Source organism: Electrophorus electricus, chromosome 11, assembly GCF_013358815.1.
Source record: "Electrophorus electricus isolate fEleEle1 chromosome 11, fEleEle1.pri, whole genome shotgun sequence".
NCBI lineage: Eukaryota > Metazoa > Chordata > Actinopteri > Gymnotiformes > Gymnotidae > Electrophorus > Electrophorus electricus.
The window spans coordinates 6,532,164-6,560,077 of record NC_049545.1 but is presented as its reverse complement, the minus strand read 5'-3'; the positions used below and the strand labels follow the sequence as shown (position 1 = coordinate 6,560,077).

At 47.6% G+C, this 27,914-nt stretch overlaps 1 protein-coding gene across 5 annotated transcripts in view; it reads left to right on the top strand.

Moving 5' to 3' along the window:
- smap1 (small ArfGAP 1) overlaps positions 1–27,914 on the top strand; it is a 69,854-nt gene that overhangs the window by 39,698 nt on the left and 2,242 nt on the right. For all 5 annotated transcript variants that reach the window (XM_027022958.2, XM_027022955.2, XM_027022957.2 and 2 more), the window contains 4 exons: positions 14,323–14,401; positions 18,453–18,580; positions 25,957–26,185; positions 26,822–27,153. In XM_027022958.2, coding sequence (XP_026878759.2) covers positions 14,323–14,401; positions 18,453–18,580; positions 25,957–26,185; positions 26,822–27,153 — 768 coding nt within the window. The remainder of the gene's footprint in view (positions 1–14,322; positions 14,402–18,452; positions 18,581–25,956; positions 26,186–26,821; positions 27,154–27,914) is intronic.

Below are 27,914 nucleotides of genomic sequence, written 5' to 3'. Positions count from 1 at the left end.
CAACACAGAGCACAGCAGGAAATGCATGACTGAAGTAACAGGCCCGACGCTGACGGTCCCTCTGTGCATTCCCTATACACAATACAAAGTTCATCAGGAAAGAGACGTGCTACACAGCTCTTATTCACACGCAGACGGTAATATGCGCTCGGAGCGCTCTGTATAACGAATATGGAATATATTTTTTATATCGTGTGTAAAGTGGTAGTAAATATATCGATATTTGCGATGCATCAGCCAGCGTTAAATGATGCTATGGGGGAGAAGTCGAATGATGTACCTACAGGGTTTTCTGATGCTAAATTTCTGTAATGTACTAAATAAATCTATTGTACTTTATTATGAAGCTTACATACACCAATAACGCAGCTTTACTTTGAGAAGTTAATACCTTTGAGACCACAGGTGTTATAATTATCTTCCTTTGATGAAGCCAGTTTTGTTTGGGTGAAAGCAATATGAGCACTAATTCCAGCCTTGCTGTTAACACTTTTCTTGCACCTTTGAAGTCTCGACCATAGAGCTGAGTCCTGTGGCTTCACGAGGGTAGAGATTAGGCCTGTGTGCGTTCGTGGTAGGATACGTGACGTGCTTTTCCAGTACATTCCAATGAAGAATGAGGAGATAAAGTAACTCTGCAGGATAGCAATCTAAACTTGGCCTTATCGTTTATTTGGATGACCGCTTCCTCAAGTTCTTGATTTACTGGTGCATCCAAGGTTTCTGTTTGGGTGCAATTTAATACTGGAAAGGGTGACATTTACGCAAATAAATTGTTGGTCCTTGTCTTCTTTTTATGTGTGGAATTTGACTTCAAATTATTGTAATTAAATAAATACATGCTTTTGGATTATAAATGATATTCCCTGCTGGGTCCTGTGTTATAGATATAATAGGTTTTGTTCAAGTTCATTTGATAAATCAAATACATTTTTCCAGAAACTTTGTCATTAGTAGTAAACAGAGCAGTGTTGTAGCCATGGTAATAACAATTGCGTTTTCTCATTGATACTCTTGTCAAGTTGATATTTTGATTCATTTATCTACTATAATTGCTTTGTCTGTAGGATGTACTATATTAGAAATGTGTTGCTGTATTATTGTTGTTCTAGCCTGTCTCTCTTCTTGTTTTGTGCTTTTTATGGTCAGTGTGGCGTTGGCTGTTTGTCAAAGTAGAGTGGAACTGATTTCTGGTCAGTCATTGGTCTTCATGAAGCATGTCCATCTGATGTCACCCTGTAATCCTAATCTCCAGATGCTTTCTGGGGATTAGATGTGGCATTATGTCTTCATGCATGTTCACTGTTCATCTGTCTGTGCTCTTACCATAGTCTTAACCAGTTTGGATTTGCATGCCAGGTCTACTGGACAAAAAGTCAGACTATCAGAAATTAAATCTGATGTTGATCCACTTTGCGATCAATGCAGCCAAGCCTGGGGTGACCTTGTTCCTGCAGGGGTAGCAGCATGCACGTCAAATCTCCGCTGGTGATCCATCTTTGATTGCTCTTCCTCAGATGGCAAATGTCTGTTTCCTGTTCCCTTTGGTCACTCTGTTTGGGTTGTCACGTAATAATGTACATCTGCCTGCTTCTGTCTCTAGTGCCCTTGCATTATTTACATTTCCGGTCAGCCTTATCGAATACCTCTCCCCTCAGAGAGGAATAATGCATTTATTGCCTTTTGAGAAGATTAGACATGCTTTGAAAGGCAACATAAAAACATTTTATCACACCTAGAGTCCATTCCCCACTTTGTTCCCTTAAAACCAAGGTTAATTAATCCCCTTGCTGCACCTTAAGTCATCAAGATCCCTGAACACAATAACTGACCATGTTTCTCAGGTCAATTTGAAATCTGTTCATCACCTGGATTAATGTGAGCAAATAAAGGAAATGTTTATCATCACATAGGTTATTTACATATTGAAAAAAATATTTTAAAAGGCAAATCTGCTGAGTTGGTTCGATGTTAGATTTTTAGCAATATTTAGAGGCAATATTAATTAAACTGAGAACTGACTCGCCTGAGGCTGAGAGACCTTCTTGTGCCAAATTGCTGACAGAATGTACTGTTAATTTTCATAGCATAACTGCTGAGACTATGCTGTATGATCTGTTAACTGTTCATGCTTACATTTAATGAGTCTAAAATATATATTTAAAGGAATCATCATATTTGGTCATAAGGATGTTCTGCTTTGATCTTTCTTTAGCTAGGCGTCTCTGTGTATGGCACGACCTCTTGAAGTTCCACTGGCAGAAGGCTGGCCTCAATTAGATTCCAGTCAAATGTCAGCTCATAGAGTATTTCAAAAGAAACTAGTGTTTTCAAGGTTTCCCGCACGGTAGCACATAAGTGGCAGCATTCACATGTTAATAGCCTCAAGCCGGGTGCTCACGTTGTGTGCGTAATGTGCACGTGGCCGTAGTCTTAACGACTATACGCAGCGTAGACGTTAGAAATGTGCTGTAATGCCCACAGCTGTGATTTCTGAGCATGGACACAGCGCACACTGTATGCACCTAGTCTTGCGGATGTGTATATAAGAGTGTCGATGGCAGCCTTCGCTGCCCAGGTTGGAATAATGTGCGTCATAGTGCCAGGTGATATTTCGCCTTTGAAGTCTTGTGGAGGTGAAATGCATAATTAATGCAGATGAGATATTTCAGGCCCCAGCAATAATCCGTGTAGCACACACACAAACGCAGTTTTGTCTTAAAGATACTAAGTCTTTTGTTTTTGTTTTTCCATTTGATCCGGATTCATCACCTCTTGCAGCTGCAGTACTAAACAGAAAGTTAAACCTTCACCCCTCCTGTAAAACCAGAGTTATTACTTGCTAGCATCTGTGTAGTGCAAGGAACTCTCCTCCAGAAAATGATACCGGCTCCATCCTCTTTTTGTTAATCAAATTTAACCCATTGGACTGAGTGGCTTGACACAGAAATGAAAACTTGCCAACAACAACAACAAAGAAAATCACATCGTGCCTCTTTTCCCTCTGCGTCCTCCTTCTCTCTATCTCTTTCTCTGTTTGTCTCTCTCTCACTCACTCTCCCTGTTTCACTCTCCAGCCTCAGGACGGTAGATAATGCGGAATTTGGTCACACGCTAATGACCATTCTCTTCTCTTTTCTGCTCTGTGTCTAATGTAGGCTAACGGTGACCTTGGGGCACTGTCTGTACCGCACACATATATAGGAGGAAGATGATGGGTAGGGAGGGAGTTGCATTTAGGGGAAGGCTTGCAGGAAAGATGACTGTTGAGGGAAAAGGTGAAGAGGCAGACGGAGGGAACGGAGGACGAGGAAGCGGGAATGGCGGGAGACAGATAAGAGGCAACCAAGCCAATGAGAGGGAAATGCCTGGAGAGAGAATGCAATGGGAAAGCAGCTAGGTTCTGGGAGGAGGGGGAGTGGTCACAAGAGGCGGAAGTGATGAGGAACACAACACAGTGCACCAGGAGTGCATGCCAGCAAAGATGAAGGAGAGAGAAACAGGAATAGAGAGGCAGGTGGATGTGGGGGGGGGGGGCATTTGGCAGTGTGCGATTTTACGGGGTCATGGTGAAACCTCCACTGGGCCGCATGTGCAGAGTATGGAACTTTAAGGGTCGGTGTGTCCTCATCCTCAAGGCCACGCAGTGCTGTGTGTGTGTGTGTGTGTGTGTGTGTGTGTGTGTGTGTGTGTGTGTGTGTGTGTGCGCGTGTGCCTGTGTATCCCACACACTCTCACTATCCTACTTTTGACCATGCTCATTTCCAGTAGAAGCACATCTGTTCCACTGCCCCCCCCCCCCCCCCCCCACACACACACACGCAGGTACAGCTCTGATACAGCGGTGAAGGGCTTCGTCTACACGCACAGCAGTGTTTCGTGCAACCCGCGATAAGTATGAAGTGCACACAGTGTTCCAGAGGACGAGTGTGTCCTGCTCTGCGCTCCCACAGGCTAGCAGGCCACATGCTACTCGGCTCTGTGTTTAGTTATTAATCAAGCTGGCCACGCTTCACGCTCTGAGTTTTATTCTCCTCTGCTCTGGCACTGAACCTTCTCACCTTCCCTGTCTCGGTCTCACAAACTTTAAAACTTGGTTATGTGAAGTTTCTTTCCAGGCCTGCATATCTTTTGTGTGAAATATGTAATTCGATGTTCTATGCATGTGTGAGTCTGTCGGCATGGGAGGGTATGTCTGTCAGGATGGGTGGGGGTGTGTGGGTGGGCACACGTACGAGCGTGTGTGCCAGGTCTCTTCTGCTAATCAGTGGTGTGTTGGAGGGGCAGGCTCAGCTTCCTTCAATGTCTCTATGGTGATAACAAGGTGGATTTTTTTTTTTTAGTATTATTACCAAAGCCCTGGATTTCCAGCATCTAATACAGTGAAGAGAAATAACTGGCAGGGGTTGAAATAATGTCTAAGGTTTGGACTGGGAAAGGAGTGGGAGACTAAAATGAAAGTCGCAGACAAGTGGAGATGGGTAGAAGAGGAAAACTTGATGAAGAGAAATGCAAACGATGGAAGGTAAGCAGGAGGAAGCAGTCCCTCAGCAGGAAGAGATTTCAGCAGAGCTGCCATGAATTAGTCAGCAAATGGCCAAAAAGAGATCATCTGTAAGACTGCCTAGGATGCATGGCTTCCATTTACGTGCACACACACAAACTTGCAGAAAACAAGTCAAAGAAAAGCATCGATTCCTGAAGTTGTTAGACAGCCACTTCCCCATGCACTAAAGGAACTCTTGAGTTAAACGTTAAATCGGAATCTAGACACGACACACTCATGACAGTCATACAGTCGCGTTGAAAAACAGGAAGACATGCCTGGGTAGTGCGGAGTTAAACGCTAGAGGTCTTTTTTTCTGTGGATATGAAGACGCGTCAAACAAGAACTCCGCATTTTTGACCTACATACGTAAACCTTTTGAATTCTGGAGTGGATTTAAATTTAGTAAACCTTGACATTCCTTATTTTGACAAAACATTTGCTGCTTATCGGCGTATTCTGTGACACGGAAAGAGCCCTGTCAAAACATGGCCAAGTATGTTCATCTCGCTGAGAGAGAATGAAGAATAACACCGACTCCTGGTGTTCAGTCCTTAACCTTCAGCCACTTGGATAGGCAATTCGCTCAGCACTGCAGGCTAGCCTGCGAAGTTAATAACCTATGTCGCAAAGCGTTATTTAATAAATGCCGTGAAATGTAGGTTATGCTAGCTAGCATCTGTCCTTGTCCTGGTTCTGGCCCTAAGGAATAAGGTTCTCCTTGAAGCGTACACTTGTTGTCGAAGGTCGGGTAAAAGGCGTCGGACGGTGGAGAGTTGAGCTGCGGAATACATCGTCCCTACACATGGATATACTTCGCTGCTGCTGACACGCCATTTACCGTGTGTTGCCGCTATGCTGAGCTGAACAGTTGCTGCCGTTTTCGCTTTGTCCTTATAACGGCAAGAATGTGCTGGACAAATTTGGTTGTGAATGCCTTTCTTCTGCTCTGCTCAGCTTTTCTGTTTCACCTTAACATGACATGAAAAACAGGCCTCTCCTTACTCGCTAAAGCCAAAGCACCAGAGAGCGAGTTGTTTGCTGTATACCCTAATGAAGCTGTGAATGGCCTTAAATAGATTACCTAAAGCACCATATGCATTTTATCAACCAGATGGGAGAACATCATTACGAGGACACAGGCGGTTATATAGAAATATCTTTAAATTACTGGTTGCCAGCCATGTCCTGTGCCTTTATCAAGTACATATTACATCCGGTTGATTTAAAAAATTAAAAAAGTGGTCTGATGCAGACTTATGAGGGGGAAGGAGACTGGATACCCCCAGCGTTGCACACCTAAGTGGGCATGCACAAATGAGGGGTGCAAGGGTGCATTTGTAATGGAACAGGCCCTTTGTCTTCTAAAATCTGTGTCATTTTTGAGAAAACCAGCTTCAGCCAATTAGCACGACATGTGAACTTACTCGTGACTCTCATTGGCGGAAACACTGTCACTGGCCTGAACAGGCAAATAAACTTGCCTGACATACATTTTTTAAATTTTATATATATATATATATATATATATATATATATATATAAAAACTGGTCATGCGCCATCAAGCATGGTTCACTTTTGAATCCAAAACATTTTCCATTTGTGTAGTTGTGTGTACAAGTGTTCCAGTGCTTTGGAGCATCACAAAAAAACGAAACAATCCCATGAAAGGGTGTCTTCATGGTGCGTGCATGCGTGCGTGGAGGGTATGTCTGTATACGTATGGGCACACACTGAAGGGACTGTTTCCATGAGACTGACTCATCAGTGTACAGGAGGATTTGATATCAGTCAGTGTGAAGCTCCTGCTAGGCAGAAGCTGGCCAGTAAATGTGCAGATCAATGCCGGCATGCAGCCTGCTTACTGCTGTAGCATAAATCAGCAGCGAGAGAGGACCGCAGCTTTGTGGACTCGCATCCACCCACACAGCAACCCCAGTAGGAACAAAAGTTTATAATGAGTTGATCAGATTGGGGACTGCTTATAACGATTAGCAGTTAACAATAGTTCACATCTGAAATTATTGCTTGATGCAATTTGGTGATGTCACTGACCCAAGATGGCTCCACCCTCCCCTTGCACCCTCTCCAGCCCTGAGCAGCATGCAGCAGCCTCAGGCGCAGACAGCCAGACCTGCCGTTGTGCGTTTGGCCGGCCGCGTGAGTGGGACTGGGCTGTAACCTAACCCTAATGAACACTGTCCTCTGACAAACAGCACACCTCATCTTAACTAGACATCTTGTTAAGCACCGGCCATGACCATCTCTCCACCGGGCAGCAGGGTCCTGGCTTAGCACCGCACATATGCACGCGCGCGCGCACACACACACACCCACAAACAGCCGATCAATAATGTTGCTACGGGGAGCCTGATCAATATTGCCTGGACTTAGAGTGGCGGGTGAGCAGAGATTTAGTTCACACCATTTTCCCAAATAGCCACAGGAGAGCACACAGTCCTCAACGTGTGTGCGTGCGTGCGTGCGTGCGTGCGTGCGTGCACGTACATGAGTGCGCAGGCGTGTACTTGACTGCGTGCACACCCGCGTGCTCGCTCTGTTGAACGGAGGCTGTGAGGAGCTGCGTATTTGCGTGGTCCATGTTTGCATGTGCTTCGAATGCCGCGGGCCGCTTGAGCTTGAAAGGTTCCCCTCGCCTAACGCAGATCCTCTCTGGCAGTGCGACGCAAGCTGTGTGAAGCTTGTCCTGTCCTGGCCTGCCTGAAGCGGTGCCGAGTGCGCCTGTGGGTTTCGATCGCGCCGGTCCTCCGAAGACTTGCAATGAGATCCACCTTCGGCTTCGGAGCTGCAACTGCTCCAGTTTAGCGGAGGGCTTCCTGATGAAGATAAGGCCTTATGGAAAGTCTTAATTAAAAAGTTTATCGGCGGCTGGCAGGCGGGAGCTGAGCAGCCGTAGTGTGAGTCTTTTGTGCTGTGATAGACTCACTGACAAGCAGCCAGATAACGGCAGCAGCCAGCGAGGGCCCACAGCACTTAAGCGCACACGCACGCCAAAGTGCCTGTTATTAGCGTGCACATGCACGCCAAAGCGTCTGATGTCAGTAAAGCGCATCCCAAAATGCCTGATTTTTAACACAGACGAAATGTCTGATATTAACGTGCACATGCACACCGAAGCGCATGATCTTAAAGTACATGCACAGCAAAGCGTCCAATACTAACGCGCACACAAGTGCATGCACGTGGCCAAGTGTCTGATATTAACGCATAAGTGCACGCCAAAGTGCGTGATGGTAATGCGCATACACACTGCAAATTCATGATCTAAAAGCGCCCACACAAATCAAAGCCTGTTACCAAAACGCATGAGCACGTGAAAGCGCCTGATACGAAAACTCACACTTCAAAGGAGCTTTGTTGCACGGCCCATACGGCAATGAGCAGACGGCCTCCTGTGTGGTTGGGGCGGAGCCCTCGCGTAAGCCTGCCCTTAGCAGCAATAAATCCAATTGCATTATGCAAAGTGGCTGCTGTTGTACTTTTAATAAGGAACAAAATAGAGCCCATGTTTGCCAGTGTTAACGGTGCGCTGTGAACAAACACTAGACTGCTTTGATGCAGCAAAAGCAACTGATCTGGTGGAGGCGGGTCAGAGGCAGGCTGCCGGTGGGGCATAACGGAGCTCTCTGCCAACACGGTGAGGACAGATGCCCCCTTCTACAAGACTGTCTCCAAGCAAGCCACTGCCTCAAACCCTGCCCCCAGTGAGCCCTTTCTGCAGCCACGCCCCCTGACGAGCACCTTCAAAGGGTGGCCACGCCCACAGCTCCCTCCTCGTCACCAGTAACATCTCTCTGCTCCGGTTTCCCATCGTCCCACTCTTCACATCTTTTTAAATGTCGTCACGGCCTCCAAATTTCTTTTGCATTGATCTTTGCTCTGCACGAACATTATTTTAGCACGTCAAGGTGTCGAGGTAGCTGCCCATTTCAGAGTGCTCTGGCTGGAGGTGATGAAATCAGCCTCTGACCACTCTGTAGCCCAGTGGGAGAATGGTGTTTAAGAGCTTTCTACACCTTCCAGATATTATAGGCTATTGAATTCACTTTGGGCCTCAATTTATTCTGATATCATCTTGAATTAAAATGTCTTTTCTATTTGTCTGCATGGAAGAAGTATAGGTTCATTTTATGAGTAGGAAAAAAAAATCTATTTATTGTAGCAGACTTTTTTTCCCCCCATCATTAATAGACTTGCTGAAGATAATAGATGGTGTGATATGCTCTGGCATTTATCCGGAGCAGAAAAATACATTTTCTGTAGGCACACTGCTTTCCTCCTCTCTCTCTGGAGAAGGTTTTGGTCTAGCCTCAGTCGTGTTCTCCTTATTCGTGCTGGCAGGCCATCGGTAGCTGAACATTGCGACTGACCTTTGCAGAAACAATTTGGGCAGGTGCCGGGGGAGGTTGCGTGCGAGGTCGGAGCCCAAGCTTGGAGAGGCCTGCATCCCTGCCCCTGGGAGTGCACACTGCAGCCACGCGTGCTTATGAGAGAGTTACAGGTGGAGAGAGGCTGCGCATGGGCACAGAGTGTCACAGAGGCGTGCGTCGCTTTTGTACAGGAGAGTTCATCTTCCATTTCCCATCCTCACTGCGCCCACTAAACCGTCGCTAGCCGTTTGTCCGTTTGTGTGCTGTGCATGAGAGACTACAACCTTCAAATAGATGACAGAAGCTAAATAGGAATTTAATTTACAGAGTTTGCAAGAGATGTGAGATGAGTGAAAAGGAGCAGGATAATGTGTTGGCGAAGAAATTTGCATAAAATGGCCTCAATTTTCAGGCCATTGTATCGCCTGAAGTCACCACCACCATGTGGGAGCGGGGTTAAGACGAGTTCTTTTTATATCAAATCACTTAACTGCACAGCCATGACCCAAAATCAATGAACAGAAATTACAGGATGGCGCTAGGCAAGAAATGGGACTTGGTGCCGTCTGCGTTTGATTCCATACAGATGTGCCGGAACCTATTTAGGTTCGACTGCCTCGTAATCAGATTGTGGGCCTCAGGACGACCACAGCCGACACTGGCGATGGAGAGCTAATGCAGGAGGGTGTCAGGGTGGGAGAGAGATGGATGGGTAGGAGCGTCTGAACAGAAGGCTGGCCAGGAGAGGCTCCCTGCTCCCTGCAGCCGTGATGGCGAGGCAGTGGATGTGCGTGAAGTTTAACTCCGCTAATGAAGCTGACTCCTGTACATTGAAAACATCTGGGGGGTGGGGTGGGTCAGAGTAAAATTGACCATGCGGGCGTGCGCGCGCACACACACACACACACACACACACACACACACACACAACTGTGCTCACACTGCCGGGATTAGAGGGAATATGTCCTCCAATTCAAAGAGCCTTCAGCTGCATGACGGTGCATTGCGATTGTGTTTATGCACCAGTGCACTGAGTGGCTGAAGACCTCGGTTGACCTTCTTGCTCTAACCTGTTTCTTCTACTTGCTCTGCTGTGCTTTTCCTGCACTGTCAAAAGGATCAAGTACAGCAGCTCCAGGGGGAAAATAATGCAAGGATTTTGACTCTTTTAGTTAGCGCTACAAAACCTATTTCCTAGCAGTTTGGCTAGGGATGTGTGGGCGTGAATGTTGGCTTTCGGTGTGTGATTATATCGTGGACTCCATCGGCGCGGTTTGAATTTGCTATGCAGAATTTGTGTCATTTTGCCATCGTAACAGAGCCACCGCATCGCTTCTCGCTGCGCACCAGTTAATAAACGGAGAGCTCACTCTGAATACAGCAGTGCTGGTCGTCTTAACTAAGAGGCTTGGTGCACTTCAGTTTGCATGAGCCCTAAACGGTAGTGCCGAATTTTGCTATTGATGGCCATGACGCTGTCGTATGCATGAGCCCGCGTTGCCTCCGATGTTGTTTTAGTATTTATTTTTGATCGGTGACACCCGGCCCCTCCAAAATATTTACCTTTGTACGTGGCGAGAGACCCGTACAGGCACGTACAAAACCCCAATAAAGCGGTTTAAAGAGTTCTTGCTTTGACTGTCCTCGTTCTGAACCACAGCGAGAACTCAGGAAGCCTATGGGCTATGCCGTTTCCATGGAATAGCGTGGAAGATCCCCCAGCAGTGACTGTTGGCTTTATTAGAACCCCCCCCAGCCATCACTGAGTCTGCAGTTTGGCCTTTGACGATTCACTGACTTCCTCTTCCTCCTTTTTCCCATCAGCCTAGCAGCGCTAACTCCAAACCGGCGCAGAGCGAGTGCTGGCACGCGGAGCCCTGCTCCAGCACCGTGGATTAAGGGCACAAAGGCAGCCGAGACGGGTGGGAGGGACATGGAGTCACTGACCCCCCCCCCTGGGCCTCGGTTCCATCACTGATCAGCTGGATGACTAAGTGTAACGCGATAACTGTACGGTGCCACCTCCACCCTCCTTCGTCCTTTAGCATTTTTCCCTTCGCAGAAAAGAACACAGAGCCGGAAATTACTGGCAGAGTTCAACTGATCATGTGCTTTTTTTTTTTTTAGCCTTTATAGTTTATGCTTTTACCCGAGCAAGCCCACACCGACTAGATGGCACTCCCAACCCCCCCCCCCCCTTGTTTGTTTTTTTTTTTTCCTGTAGTGTCATCATTCTCACTCCACATTATGGAGTTGATGAAGATCAATGGAGATGTTTTGTGTGTTACATTCAGTTTCGTACTTGAATCTTAGAATTTTCTTGTTTACTGACCTGGCAAGCTTGGAGCTGGTTTTGCGACCCAGATCATCACAAGTCTATTAAACGCCGCTCACGCGTTTACAGGGAGTAACCTGCTGCTGATACCTGCGTAACGCATGTAACCTCCAAAGAGGTCTGCAGTTGGAGAGCGTTTTTGCCCCATGGATGTTCTCCGAGTAGCACGGCCATGGTGTGGCCTCCAGGTGTAGGGCTGTACGTGGCATATGTGAGAAGTATCCCTCGTTGTTTAATCGGTGTCCGGGTGGCTTTTGGTACTTTTTGGTCATTTATAGCCAGTTTCCATATTTAGCAAGACCATCTTTCTCTTCAAGCCTTCTGTTGTGTTCGTCCTGCTCACGGTGCGTTTTGGCTGCTGTGTGTTACTCTGCGTTTTATTGTTTATGCTGTTCAGTCTCCTTTAGGAGGTGTTTAGGAGCGTGTGCACGCGTGCATACACGAACACTTGCAATGTTTTGGCGGGAGGACGCCAGATCCTGTTTACAGTTTCGATTCTCAAGAAATCATATTTTTCTTTCTCGTCCCACACTGCCGAGTATTATCCCCCGCTTGGATAGCTCTTGATCTGTTAAGATCCAAACAATGCAACACAGCCTGCCTTGCCTCCTGAATGAGCTGTAAAAGATGAGACTACTGCTCCATCAGCGCACGCGTGTATACACACACGCACACACAGGCGGCTTTTGCCGGCTGGCTACAAAGCATAACTTGCGTCAAGCGGCACGGTGAGTGTTTTGAGCTTGGCCTCCTCCTGGTCTGAGGCGACGCGATTGGCCGTCAGGGTGGCATGGGAGCGCGTCTGTGCGTCTCTCCAGCTCTGATCGTGTTTGCGGGGCGACGGCGTGGCGAGCCTGAGCGAGGGTGAACCAAATGGAATTACTCCACCATCAAAGGGAAGTGTTCATGAATTAGGGATGACCTTGCTATGAGAGGCCCATGAGACACAGCTCAGAGTTCAGCTAATTTCACAGCCACTCACTCAGTAGCCCAGGCAGGTGACAGAGAGAGACACAGAGAGAGAGGAAGAGCACTCGAGGCACGTAGAGCAATGGGGAGCCCAGATTTATAGATTAGATGAATAGAAGTGAAAGTGATGCAAAGCCAGCACTAGTCATTTATGATGGCTGGGGTGTGTGTGTGTGTGTGTGCACGTCTGCTTTTTGTGGATTTGTCTGTTGGTCTGTCTTGATTTAGTTACTTTCCTTTATCCGAGCCACACACTTGCATAGCAGATGAATGTATTGTCTACAGGCGTTAGAGGTTTTAGGTGTGTGTGTGTGTGTGTGTGTATGTGTGTATGTCTTGTTGTCACAAAGTATAAAAGAATGGATTAATGCATAATTCCTAGAAAGCTACCCATTTATGTACTACCAATTTCAGTCCTGGTGGCCTGTTCCTCTGGTTATGAAGGACAGGTGAAGGTTCCTCCCAGTCCCTACGTTGCTATGCTCCAGCGTTTGAAAATGTAAAGGTCACGAGTGTGACACAAGGCTCAGTACAGGCTTAAGGAGGATTTTAACATTTTGCCAGTTTGGGTTGTTTTTGTTTTTTTTGGGGGGGGGGGGGGGTAAAATTCTCTGTATGCAATTCTACGGGTAACATCAGAATTGCTTAACATGATTAATGAAGGTGGTCAGGTACAGATGGCACTACCCAAGGATGTACAGTCCCCTCAAGCCATGGTTGGCTAATAATGACATCCTCTGCTAGCTTTGAAGTTCATCCCTGTGACATACCAGATCTAATTTGTTCATTTTAAAATTGTGGGGGTGTGCAGGCATGCATGCGCATGTATCTAATATCTATCTTCAGCCCCCCTCTACTCACTCCGTCAGTGGTCAGTTCGGGACCACTGTTGACAGGATATTATTCCAGTGGTAGCGGACCATTCTCAACACTGCAGTGACGCTGACATGCTTGTGGGGGTTGTGGTGAAATGAGTGTCAGCAGCAGGGCTGCTGGAGCTGTTAGATGTGTTCCTGTCACCACTGGGTTGAGTGCTCCGCTGTCTTCAGATCTCCAGCCAACAGCAGGGCTGTGGTCATTAAACTGACCCCACACACACTTTGTAAATGTATACACTTACATGTATGGCAAACAGAAGATCATGTTTGGGTGTCTTTGACTGTGAACATCTTAACTTAATTAGCTACAACATATCTTCTTAGGGTGTAAAAGCCTACCCATAATGCACTTGGCTAAAAGCTTTGTGATATGTCAGCAGTAGCAGCTACTCATTAGAGGACTGTATTCTATCTGGCCTGTCTCTCTATCACTCTGTCACATCCTTTTGCCTTTAAAAGCAGTGGGTGTATAATGGAGCTGAATGACACATCCATACAAAATCATATTTATTATTCTCTTTTTTTGTGCTAATAAGGCAGATGCCAAGTACTGGAGTTCTGACTCACTAGTGACAGCACCAGCTGCTGGAAATGTTTCTCCTCTGTCGGGTTCTTTTCTTTTTGGCTTCCACATGATAGAAATAACAGCTGGAAACTGCCCGTTATGGACTGCTCTTGATTCTTTGTTTGTTTTCATTTCCCTTTTTTTTTCTTTGGGTGGGGGGGAGGGTTATGTGTGTGTTTGTGCGTGTGTAATGGCTTTTAAAGGCCTTTCTCAGGCTTTGATCCATCCTCTGCCACATTTCTCATCGATCAGCAGTTAAGCCTGGATTAGTCTGATTTCTCACCCAGAAATGGCCCTCACAACCAATCACAAAGCAGGATCGGACTCTGTGTCCAGTCACAAATCAGAGAGGTTGAAAAAACACCTTTGAAGTTGAGCGCTAAAGTGCTTTAGCATCTACTAGACAGGATTCCTTTGAAAATGCGATTACATGAATTAATTTCAGTTAAGTATTCATGGCACTGCAGCACCATACATTTTCAAATGAAAACTCCAAAGGTAGAAAACCTTGAAGTAATTTCAGTGCACCAAATGTCTATTGTCTGGTTCTCAGGAAGTGTGTGTGACATTAATGATGCTAACCCCAATGAATCTGAGTCTTTTCATTCTCTCTTCTCTGTTACTCGGTTTATTACAGAAGAGGGAGGATATTCAAATAGACTCCAGAGCCAGTCCTAAGAAGAGTGCGGAGCCTTCCATCGACCTGCTAGGCCTTGGTAAGACACAAATAATCAATCCCTCATCTACCCCACCTCTGAGTGAAGCCGGTCTGGCTGCCGAGTAACATTCCTGCCCGTGCGGCGGAGGTTATGGCCTCAGGAAGAGAACTGAAATTATAGCCCTGATCCTGAAGCAGACGGCGGGTTTATGGTCTGGAGTCTCTGGCCATCACTGGCCCTCCCTGAAGCCTGTAATGGTGTACTCTGGCTGGCACTGCTGCTCCTGTGTGCTTGGGTGACAGAGAGAGCACTCAGCTGACCAAATCATCCCTGCATTGATCGGAGAGGCTGCTTAAGCCACTGAGATCACTGAGCCCAATAGATACTCTGTTATTTTCTGGAAAATGAAAACCATTCGGATCCCTGAAGCTATACTGCACTCAAATGTCTTTTTTTTTTTTTTTTTTTATCTCCCTCTCTTTCTTTGTGCTCACTCTGCCTCCTTTCTCCCCATCTTCCTCTTGCTCCCTGTCCTGCTTGCGCACTGTCTGTCCCTCTCATTGTCTCGCTCTCGCGCCCTCCCTCTTCGTTTGCAACTGTTGTGACGTCTGACGGGGTAGGAGAGGGAGACGGCAGAGTGATGGAGGTGAGGGGAGTGGAAGAAGCAAAGAGTGATTATTTAGTGTGTGCATGGTATGGGTGTGTGTGTGTGGGTGTGCGTGTGGTTGGGTCTGTGAATTTGTTGTTTGGTGAAGCTTGGGAGATGATGATGGAAGAAGTGTGATGATGCAGAGACAGATCCATGTGTCTTGCTTTTGTGTTTTACTTTACACACATGGCTGTCTCCCTTGGCAGCGAGAGGCAGCCAGATGCATGATGAGCACAGAACGCTTACATCACCCACTGCCTCCCCACCCACCCAAGCCTGTGTGGGTGCTCTCTAGAAGAAAATAAATTGTATTTTCATGGATTTTATCAACTTTAAGAGGGTGGGGGGGGGGGGAGTATTACTGGAAATATAGCTCTCCAGTGGCTGTTTTGTATGAAGCACTCACACAGTTCAGACACTGTTTCAGCTTAATGGAAAGAGAAAGTGCATTTGAACGTCCCACCAGGGTCCGCGTGCGCGCCTGTCTGCAGTTGGTGCGGTCTCTCACGAGTTTGATTATGTTCAGCGCTTTGCGGATGCAGTCAGCAAGCAGCGGCAGAGACGGACATGCAAAGTTGCACGATCTTTTCTCAGCACTCCGCTCCCTCATCACAGCTCATATAGCGCACATGCATATTTCTAGGCTTACCTAAAGGTGCGTAACTGTTCCATTGTCATTAAGCTGAAGTGTGCATGTGAAGCTCTCCCACACCCGATGGGCATGGCCAAGACACTCTTCCTTTCTGGCCTTCACACTAAGGGAAGGAGTGAGTTAGATTAGGGGCCCATTGGGGAGTCGTGGACCAGGCAGCCTCAGCCCACTAACTCAAGTCAGCCAGCTCCAGACTAATTTTCCACTGGCTGTGCTGGTGCTATCGTCTTTCTCAGTTGGTCACATCAGCACTTTATTTGGCTGCTTTTGTTGTTGTTGTTGTTGTTGTTGTTGTTGCTGTTGTACAGGCAGCATTAATCCATGTATGTTGATGTTGTCTTCCTTTGTATACCCTAGTTTTGAATTGATGTAAAGGCTGACGGTGATTCGAGACTTGATATTTGTGAAATAGTATTATCGTTATATTTCTACTACAAACGGTGGCTCACAAAATGCGTATTGTACTATTATATAATTTTAAAAGAAAACACCAAAACGTACTGGCGAAAAAGTGAAGTGGCTAACAGGCCAGCTAACTGTACAGATCACCAGAGGCTGGTCTATCGTTTCGTAGTCTATAGTACTGACAGGCAAACTAGACCTTACGTTCAGCATGACATGGAGCGTAAGTTAAAGTAACGTGTCTCAGCAAGCCTTTTCACGAACTTTCAGCCTTTCTCTCGCTTCATTGTGAACAACATCGAATACTAGTTTGGTATGCATAATAAATACAAGATATTTAATAAATATATCAGTGCGATAATACAACCGGTGACCAAGTGTGTATCATTGCCTCGCAGTTACGTTAACGGCTACATCCTCTTCAGCTGCTCCGTCCGTCATCCAGTCGCAGTTCTCTTCTGAACGGATAGACCCGTCGCCTTGGTCGGATTTATTTACATACGTTTCAGTTTGCTCAACTTTCCATCGCACCGACTCGACGTGCCGGACCCATCGTGCAGCACACGGCCAAGTCCGGCGAGACGGATACTTCTTTATTGAAAAAGAATCGGATAGGTTGCATTGCTTTGTCGTGTCGGACCAATGTAAATGCACTGTAACGCTGCATTTGGAACAGTGCCTGGGGAAAAAGCCGCTGAGATTGTTGGTCGCCGCACCTGACCAGCGTAAACGCACCGTTACCGCAGCAGTAATGGTCGAGGCAAGAAAAATAAAAAGATGCTTTGGGTCTATTTTTGCCGCCTGCCGCAGGACAAACCTACAGTTTCTACCTAGAAATTGTACAAACCTGAGTATTCTTGCTGTATCATGCAATCAATAATCCAGTGCGCCAGGCAGTTTAGTGGAGGTTTTTTTTTCCCCAAATAAAACCGCTTTTAGCTGAATCTGACGGTGGTGGGTTAAATGGTTCCGCGCCCTTACCTGACTCGGTCGGTGCGTCCGTGTCTTCGGTTGTCTGAGTCGGGACCTCTCACTGGTATCCCTCACCTTTTGTTTATTTTAGAAATGGTCAGCTATAGACCGCTTCGTCTTTGAAAGCACTGCAACTGGACTGCTAACTGACTAATGGTCCTCATGCATCTGCGTGTAGATGCAGTCTAGAGCCCTGGATTGTCTCAGATACAGTTGTTAATGCACAATGAAATATCCTAATTCTATTGAACATTCTTGGTGCAAATGATAGCATCCATATCGTTATAGCAATAAAGGCAGTGCTAACAAAATAACACCAGTGAGTGTGGAAGTAAGCAATGATAACTGCAAATACAACACCGCCAATAAAACCGTTGGAGGCAACGGGGCAAAGCGTTTGTGTTTGTGTCTCCTTCTGGCAGTAGAATGTCACCACATGTTTTGCAGTGATATATGCGGCTTTTAGATTTATTTTTCATTCTTTTTCACAGGGTGCAACAACTTAAAAATTTGAGAGTATGGTTTTCAGGGTTTCTTTCTTTTTTTTTCTTTTTTTTTTAAAAGTATAGTAGTGTTGGAATTAATTTTTCACAGTGAAGGAAGATTTGCAACTTGGCCTCACCACCATACAGACTTTCTTTTACTGAGTGTGTGTCTGTGGGCCTCTGACTATGTAGAGAGATTCTGCCAGTTCATTTTGTCTAGGGCCTAAAAGCACTGTAATTTTGATTTGGTGTTGTCTGATTGTCTCAGGCTTCCAGATAGACTGCTCAGGACTAGCTGAGCGAGGGGACTTGTTTTAGGGCTCAGCTCTTGGAGTTAAGTACCTCATGCTTGAGTATAATTTGATTACTGGATTTTACATATATCCAAAACTTTAGATATTTTTTTTCCTCAATAGGTAGAAATCAACCTAATTACACTGTACACATGTTTGTGTTTTGCTTTTCATGCATTACTAGAGAATTCTGCTTGCAGGACCAACACGGATTGTTATTGCTTTTAGTGTCGTCATGCTTACCGAATGGACACCATACTTACATTTACGGCATTTAGCTGACGCTTTTGTCCAAAGCGACTTAGAATTATGAGGACAACTTGAGGGTTAAGGGCCTTGCTCAGGGACCACCACTGGTTGTGGTGGGACTTGAACCAGCAACCTTCAGATTACAAGTCAAGTATCTTAACCACTGAGCTACCACATTTTAATTGGTGTTTAATTATGTGGAATTTTGTTAAGTGTGTTCTCTTCCAAAGCTTCCTCGGGCACTGAAATTCAGTCTCTCTATTGCTCTCTTGCTCTCTCTTACTCACTCACTCTCTCTCCTTTGTGTTATTTCTCCCTATCTTGAGAAAACAATAGGCTCAGGTCTTTTATATTGTGTTTATTGTGACTGTTTTAATTGTATTTATGCACTTCATTTCTCTTTCAGATGCTCCTGCAGTCAACACATCTAGCGGAGGGGCGGGATCTGGAGCTGCTCCTCCCATCAGTGATGATTTAGACATCTTCGGACCAATGGTGTCCAACCCTCTGCCATCAAGCACCAACACAAACCAGGTACACAGTGGCATCTGTGCACTTTTACATAGCCTTCTTGTAGCTTCCTCTCCTGCCTACCAACCCCTGTCCTGATAACTTGTTTAATAAACATTATGTTCAGAGTAGGAAAAAAATCAAGCTTCAGTCAATTTAACACGCATTCACAAGCGCAGAAGCCTCTCGCCAGCATTTTAACCCATTCATTCTGGTGTCTTTTTTCATTTTGTAGTTGCAGGGAACGTAGATCACTCTGGCCCTGTGATATTTCTGAATGCACTGTACACTCGTAATTCTGAGCTTAGTCAGAATCAACTGAATTGACTGAATTTTGTTTGTCAGTCAATCAGAGCTAAAGAAAGCTAGAGCAGTATATTCACATGGCAGTTATCCACCCTAGGGCCCCATCTTGAACTGACCTCAGTGGCAACAAGCACAGACAAAGCTCCCCTTTTCTCTGACACACAGGAAATCAACTCCCTGTTCACTTCCTGTTTGCCCACTCCATCGCTGATCATGGTTCACAGAGGGGCCACTTGCACTGCAGGGTTAAGAGGCGGCTTGGCATCTGTCTTTCTTATCATATCAATCCTCCCCTGCCCCGCCCCCCACTTAAAGCTGCTGTGGAAGGGGGAGGCGCAAAAGGTCACACTGGGTTGTTTTAATTTCCTCTGCAAACAAAAATGATTTTATTTATCTTTCTGGTTACAGCTGACAGGATTGATTTGTAAGGTCTGCCAGGGGCAGAACATGCACTGCGAATAATGTAAGAGACTTGACATTTAGCCTGCTCCTCCTGAGAGCAAGGGGAAAGAGACCGTGGAGGAGGAGGAGGAGGAGGAGGAGGAGTGGGATATGGAGAGAGGGATGTAGGAGTAGGGGACAGAGGAGAGGACTTCCCCTACCCTGCTCTGCCTCTCCCTGCCCAGGGGCGGGGCCAGCCTCTCTAGAGTCTGGAGGCACCTCTGCAACTTTTGCGCATCCTTGGTTGGCCAGCGTGCATCTCCAACTTTATGCGCATGTGCTTGGCAAGCACTCAGGAGGATTGTGGCGTGAAGAGCAATTTGCCTTTGATCTGGGGGAGCTTCTGCACCCCGATATCTCCCCCCACCCCCGGATCCCATTGCACCTTTGCGCCTTCTGAGCCTCCAGACCCCTCAGGCCCGGAGATGTGTTGGATACAGTGGGAAGGAGACCAGCGGCTCCAACAAAAGCCTCTCCCACTTCAATCAGCGTTGAACAGTCTGGCTGCAGGTTCAGAAGCGGTGACGCCAGCGTCGTCCACTGCAGCAGCCTAGTAACCAAGCGCCTCTGAACCCAGCTAGAGCGGGTCCAAAAAAAAAAAAAAAACGCGCAACAGTACGTACACGCACGTGTCTGTCACACGAGACCACCTGCCTGCAAATGCTCGTTGCGAGGACTGGAATCTAAAATGCTACTTAATGACCGGAGAGCTACCGATGCCACAATCATCAATATCTATTTAACCCGCTGTAATGTGGTGAGGGTGTGCGCGGAGTGTGTGCGGAGCTGAGCGGTGAAACTGCAGGCTGTCATCTCCGCCTCTTTCCTGCATCGTTATGTGGCGGCATGCGGTGGGCTGCTCGAGGTAGCAGACGCGTTCCTTTCTTCTCACCCTGTGTGCTGTTTGCGCGGAAGCATCACACGGAGGACGTGTCAGCGTTGCGGCTTCACGTAAGCCACTCCAACCAATTTGGAGGCACTTTTTGGGGTTTTTCTGTTTGTTTGGGGGGGTTTTTTTTATTGTTGCTTTTGGGTTTTTTATTGTTTTTGCGTGTCTTAAGACGCATTGCTTGCGGCAATACGATTACACTTGTGCGTGAGTAAGGATTTGTGTTCTTTGTGGTGTAGACGGAAAGAGAGGGCCCAGGGGAGGGCAGGGAAGGAGCAGGTGTGAGATGGAGCACTGAGCTCCCAGACCCCAAGTGCACCACCGCTTCCTGGGACCAAGCGATTGCATTCAGGAACTGTTGATCATGCCAAACAACCGTGATTGGTTGGCTGGCGGCCTGAAACACCACTCTCTCCACTCTCACACAGGAGGCGAGCGGAGGGAGGGGCACCCGCTCCTTTCTTTTCAAGCCCTGATGAGAGACCACCAGGGTGTCGCCTCCCCGCTCTCTCCGTGCGCCTCCAGCCTCTGCATGTTAATCTACTCCCTCACTCGCCTCCTTTCACATCTCATCTGCCTCCAACTCCCATTACTCTCGGCTCTCCCAGGAGATTTTACACGTGTACACACACACACACACACACACACACACACACACACACACACACACACACACACTGCATACAGCCCTTTCCTTCCCAGAACTCTTGCCGCATGCTTGCTGCGTGATTGCACTGCTGTTTTACCCCATGAAGTTCAAGTAGCGAAGCATATTCTTCCCTCATTAGACACCCCAACCCAACCGCCTTTCTTATTGAAGGGCCTGCTAGTCGCCTCATTTCAGTATTATCTGCTGTGTATTCTGGCGGTATGGCACAAGTCTCGACTCGTGAACACCCTGTAGCTTCTCTTGAACCTCTTGTTTTAGGATTAGGACTCATTACAAAGTCCTTTCCGTTTCTCCATGCCTGCACACTGGTGCGGTGTGGTGGCAGCAGAGCACATCCGGTGCTGATAGGGTGCAGAACTGCTAGCCTGGCCCTCCAGCGCCGTGCCCATGGCTGGCATCGTGGGTCAGGCAGCGTTGTCTCTCTGAGCGCAGGCATTGGTCTACTTACAGGGTCCCGTGTCACATTGAGCTCATGTCCAGCATGCCATAGGTTCATCCAGAGCTGCTCGTGCACAAACCAAGCCCTGAAACCACACATGATACAGCTGGAGATGACACAGAAGCATCCCGTATGTGTGTTCGTACATACACACCCAGCATCACAGAGAGAGGTACAGAGAGCATACGGGCTCGATGGCACTGAACCATAGTTAGGCGGCTGTGTTTGTATACAAATCATTCACACACACACAGACGCTCAGATGTGCCCGTCAAGTGAAAATACAGCACACTAGGGACGGATCTAAACAGAAGTAAACACCTCTGTGTCATGTGCGTGCGCGCTTTCACATACCCGTCCACGCAGGCTCCAGCGGGCACGGAGCTAAGCTGTCTGCAGTGCGCCCACCCCCACCTCCCCGGCGCAGATGGTCTCTCAGTATGACCGCGGCCTAACGAAAGCCGAGCTGTTCTGCCTGCTTTCCGCCGCGACTCAGCATGCGTGGAAGCTGGCACTGCGGCGTTCCGGCGGGCACCTGGGTGCACCGTTCGCAGCCCTGCTGGCTGCACTGTGCTATCCCCCGCCATGCACACGCTTTCATTTATCAACAATTTAGTACATCCATGCTTATATCCATGCTTTTCTCTGGCTGCGTGTATGTGATAGTGTGTTGGCTTGTTGGCTTTTTCATTTGGGGCTTTCAGTGGCCTGGTTTCATTGTAGTGTTTGTGTCACTACAATGATGTCTGTTATGTGGAAAGGGATCGGCCTGTCGTCTGGGCTTGGGGCTACTGGAGACTCTGAGAGATGCTGTTATTAAGCTGACTGTTTCCAGCACAGTTGCTCTGCTGGTCACTCTCCATACCAAAGAATGCAAGAGTCCGTGTCTCTCTGGAGTGGATGTGTGATGGGATCAGTTTTCTGTGGTCATCCACACACTCGCCCCAGTGACGTGTCCTGTGAGGAGTGCGTCTGGCCCAGCCTCTCTGAAACGCCGCTGGCCAGGTTAACTTGCGTTGGCTTTAAAATAGGCTGCTTTGCATGTCTGTGAGGTAGTTGGAACTTTTGAACACATGCAGATTGCTGGACTATTTCAAGAGCATTTATACATATTTCAAGACTCAGGGACAGTAGGGCCAAAGCTTCTTAATTCATCTCTTCCCAGCCTGTGTGAACTGGCCTTAATTATTCCAGCAGTTGTCATTTTCTCAGCGAATAAGTGAGTGTGTGTGTGTCTGTGTGTCTGTGTGTCTGTGTGTCTGTGTCTGTGTGTCTGTGTCTGTGTGTCTGTGTGTGTGTGTCTGTCTGTGTGTGTGTGTCTGTGTGTGTCTGTGTGTGTGAATTCCTTTTCACAGAAGAAAGCTGCCTGAGGAGTGTCCTTGACTTTGTGAATAGGATGTGCATGTTAAAGGTTAGCTTGGTGTGGCGCACAGTGCTACAGTGTTGAAGAAGGGTCATGTTACTCTCTCTCTGTCTCCCGAATGTTTTGGGGGCGTCTGCGGACAAATGGTTTTGAATATGGTAACGAGTCAGTGTGACGCAAGCTCCGGGATAATTGAAGTGCAGATCTAAAGCGAGAGAGCTCCACATGCGGATCTGAAGCCATACAGGATTAGAGGTGTTGGAGGATGTTTGCATCTATACTGTAGCATCTATTAGCTGAGATGCTGCACTAAATGCTGCTTGCGAATCTTGTAAAGTGTCCATGCCTAAACTGAGCCGCTTGGGGGTTTCAGAGCGTTTCTTTTCCATGTGAGTGTTGGGTGCTGCCAGCCTTGCTAACTTGTGTTCCTTAGTCTCCGAGCACCAGCGTGCTGCATTGTTCTGCTGCTGGAGCTGATGGTGTCAGTATCTTGCCTGGCACTCAGTCGGTGTGTCCGCTGTTGCGAACCATCATCTTCAGTGATTCCAAACAAGCACATTTGTCATTAGCGAGCACTTTTATTCTCTCTCTTCTTTCCCTCGTTCTTGGCTTTCTGAGCGGGGCTGTCTGTGGTTTCCCAGGCAGAGTGGAACTGGATTCGCCCACCCCAACCCTCTGCATCACCGGAGTGCTAATTATCTGTGTGGGGCTGCTAATCACACAAAGCCTCCTCTGTTTCGCAAGAAGAATCTCTCTCTGTGTGTGTGTGTGTGTGTGTGTGTGTGTGTGTGTGTGTGTGAGAGAGAGAGAGTGAGGGTACAAGTTGGTACTGGGATTGGAGGTGTTTGGAGTCATAGCTGGAATATTTATGGTCTCCTCTGAATGTCAGGGAAACACTGTGCAGTACTGTGTGTCACTACATGTGTGTCACTGTGTTCCTGTGGGAGTAAATGCGCAGGAATATTTATTGGTGCAAGATGTTTGTTGTTTAATTCCACAGAGGTGGATCACTTGAATATTTATATCCCTACGAGATTACACTCTATATCTGTAATCACACATTCTGAGAGCGTCTTCAGCCATGTGTGAATGTATAGGCAGTGAAAATCTCCTCATACGCACATGCACACCAGAGAGTAGAAGAATGAGAACAGTTCTCTCTCTGAATCACATAGCAGTGGTCTTGGTTCCCCCACCTCATCTATTATTCATTCTAATAGCTTTTCCCCATCCCACTGTTGGACCCCTTTGATTGATTTCCTCAAATGTCACATGATGAGTACAGGGAGGGGCTCGTGTGGGCTTGTGCACGCTCCTTTCATAACACCCTCCACAAGTCGACAGAAGAATACTCACACGTTTTTGGCGACAAGCCTCGTGTGTCCAGTTCAGTTCAGTTTTGGTTTTATTTGTATAGGGCTTTTTAACATCGGACCATCATAAAGCAGGTTTACATAAATTCAGGTTGACTGGAAGCTGTGTGTGTGTGTAGTTGTTTGAGTGGGGGGGTGTGTGTATGTGGTTTGGGGTGGGTGTGCGTGCGTGCGGGTGTCCATTTGCATGCAGGCCATCTCGCTAGACTAATGAGTCAGGCATGTTTTGGCCTGGCTGCACTGGTCTGCTCTTATCAGGCGCGTTGGAAAGAGGTGATCCCTTGCATGCCTAAACGCAGAGCTGCACGCAACACCTCCATCTAAGTGTGATGAGAGGCTCTCTCCCTTCTTCTGCTCCTCCTCCTCCGCCCTGTTCTCCACCCTCACTCCTCACGCCTCCTCCTCCTCCGTTCTCTGCCCGCTCTGCTCTGGCTGGCTGGCACTCCTTCACCCCTGGGTTCATGCCTCTGAGTAATGAGCTGGTGAGAGACTGGAGGATAGTTGAAGGGTGTAGTAATTAGCCGCCTAGCATAGCCTCGGAGCTTCAGCGGCGCTCCCTTCCCTGCCGTGATGTGGCTTTGCGCCTGGTCTTGTGAAGAACTTGTGAGTTCCTTCCTTGTGTTGTAAAGAAGTCTAAAGGTAGTAGCATTGTTGGTGGACGTAAGACAAACTTCAGCAAAGTTTAAACGATTGATTACAGTTAATCAATGACCAGAGCTTGTTGATTTTGTCAGGAACATTTTGTCCGTACAAAGGGAGAAATGGCGTGCACATATGTTGTGTATATATGCCATTTGTGTTTATATAGGGAGTGTGGATTGTTTGGAGAAATACAACAATTACCTGAGCACAGTTATGCGCTATTGTATCACATCCACGTTCTTAAAGCTGCTGCACTGCATTTAAATGTCATGGGTAGAAAAGTGTTCAAAAAAAAAAAAAAAAAAAATAGTTTCATGAAAACTCGTTACAACTAGCGGGCACCTGGGTGTTTATGGGCCAGAAAATGGCAGTTCTAGCACGTTCAGCAAGGATTTTGGCTAGCACTAGAGCACCACCTGCTCCCTGAACAACCTCCCCGTCCGTTTGGTTTGACTGAATCGTATACGGGTTTATTTAAATAACACTATGGAGAGTATCCTAAAGTGAACGGATCTCGGTGAGCGCACGGCGTGACCAGAGAGACTTCAGTCCTACTGCTAACAGCCTGCTGAGTGGAAGGCTGCAATCATGCCTCTGTAACTGAGCCAATGGGTGCAGGTACACCGACTGTACGCGCACACACACAGCGGCACGCTGATTGCGCGTTCTGTCCTCAGCCAATCGTGCCTTTGTGTGTGCACTGTGTAAACTTTGGAGTGTGTCTTCACATCCTGAGTTCATTCATCACAGCTGCACCCCAATTAATGTCGTTTCCCACTTGAAGATGATGAACCCCTTCTCCTTGCATATATCTGGGTGAATGTTTCTCTTCTCTTTCTGCACAATAAATGTGTTACTATCTTTACCAGCTCGCACACTTTGGTCTTTTCACTCTGCATGCTGCGCTCATTAGATTTTCCGCCTTATTAGTTTTCTTGACGTCCCGAGCTCACCTAAGCATCTCTGACTGAATGTCTGAACTTCTGAATGCACGCTTGTGCGCTTATGTGTTCGAGCCCACTTTCCTGCGTGTTCTGCACGCGCAAGCGTGTCTGTGACTCACATTCCGTGCCGTTTAGAGACAAGGTCCAGTGGGATTGACAGGTGTGCTTTATGGCTGAGGGCCCAGTTCTCTCAGTTCTTTAAGACTCACAGATGGCGTCCACGCGCTCGCGTGCGTCTGCGCTGATGAGCACTTTGACACGTGCGGTGTTTTCCATAAAGTGCGTTAGCAGAGGAAAGAGCAGCGAAGTGAGTGTTTCCGCTGCTCTCTGCAGGCCACTTCGAGCAAGGCTCCAGGGAGCTCGGCAGCAGGCCCCGGAGCAGGAGCGGCGGCCGGGGCCCCGGGGCCAGCGGGAGGCGCCCCCGCCCCAGCGGACCTGGACCTGTTCAGCGAGAACAGCAGCAGCAGCAGCAAGGCGGAGGACTCCACCAAGAAACCCCTCTCCAAGGACTCCATCCTCTCCCTCTATGGATCCAACACTGTCCCACAGCAGGCCGCACAAGGTACACACCCCACGTCCACAGCCTCTGCACCGCTCCTCCCACAGCGCCCCGCGTCTGCGACGAGTAGCCAGTGTTGGAGCAGTGATGGGTGCCTGTCACAAGGGTTTTGATGCAAGTTTAGGTTGATTATGTATGTGCGAGTGAAAGAAACTGGAATGGAGTTGCAGTCATGCGTGTGGCTCTGTGTGCGTCTGTGTGTGTGAGAGATTCCTCAAGTCCCTTAAGGTGGGTGGCATGCCTTAATGGAAGTCATCAATAATTCAGGCGGTGCATGGTTCAGCACAAGGATACTCTAAGAGTCCCTGCCTCCTGGAAGAGTGCGTGGGCAGGGCTCTGGCATTTCTCCACCCTCACATAGCCTTTTAATAAACCCCTTCATGTTGCGCCTTTCCTCCCCTCCTTCCTCGCTGGCTCAGGGTTGGGCCCGGGACCACGCAGCAGTGCACACGCTGCCTGTGCTTCCTTTTGGGTGTGTGTTTTTCCGTGGATCGATGCGCTCCTTTTGCCTGTCCTTCATTGCTTGCTGTCTGCCATGCTGTTCGTTTGTCCTTATGTGCGTAACCCTAGTGAGGGTGTTTATCTGGATCTGTTGTTTTGTTTTTTTCCAGCTGATCTGCATGTTTTCTCTCTCCCTAGCTGCTATGTTCATTGGTGCATCTCAGATGCAGTTTCCTGCACAGCCTCAAGCTAACTTCCAGGCTTTCCCAGGGATGGGTGGCCACATGCCTCCCACTACCATGATGGGCGCGGTCATGGGCCAGGGCGGGGCTATGATGGGCCAGAACACTGGCATGATGGTTGGCATGACGATGCCCAACGGCTTTATGGGAAACGCCCAGGCAGGAGTGATGGGCTTGGCACCGGGCATGATGGGAGCGCAGGCCGGAGCCATGCCAGCAGGCGTGGTGCCCCCTCAGAACATGTATGCCATGCAGCCAAGCCAGCAGACCCAGTGGAGTATGGGACAGGTAAACATCTCTGCCTCAGTTCTGCCCTTATTGATTTACTTTCTCTGCAGTTTTTTTTTTTTTTTTTTTCGGTGTTGCTTGGGGCTGAGAACGATTGACTACGCAATTGCTGGTATATTTGGCGGCACATACTGCTCATTTAAAATAGGGGGCTACTCAGTCACACTTAACCGCATAGAGAGATGGTTCATGATTAAAAAGTAGTCAGATAATTAAGATGTGAGAAACAGGGAGGTGTTTGGGAGAAACTAGTAATGCTCATATGTTTTGCCTATGTGTCAGTCCAGAGATTGTGTTGAGACTTAACACACCACTTTTATCAGTCAGCCTCCCACTGTAGGTTTAGCTGATGCACAGCAACTCAAATTTTCAAAGCACTGTTCCTTTACCCACTTGATGGCTACATCAGCAGAGCTGTGTGATGTCCACACGGTGTTTGAACTGGGTGGACCATCACTCTAACACCAGCCAACCTCTGTAGGGCTCTTCAAAAAAAAAAACTATAGATGTTTCTGAAACCAATTTTGTTCGCGCATGAAATGAAATGCATCCAACCTTTTAGGCATCGGAGGGCTGTAAATACCTGGCTGTCGCAGACCTGCTGGAGAAAGCTAGAAAGCTTTTAGCAGAATCTAATCTTCAGTCCTCTCTCGTTTGAACGCGCCTCATTAAAAGGGGGGTCGTATGATGTGAACCTCTCAGCTTGTATCAGCTTACAACCCCCACCTTGTGCTGCCTCCTTCCCCAGCGAGCTCCTTCCG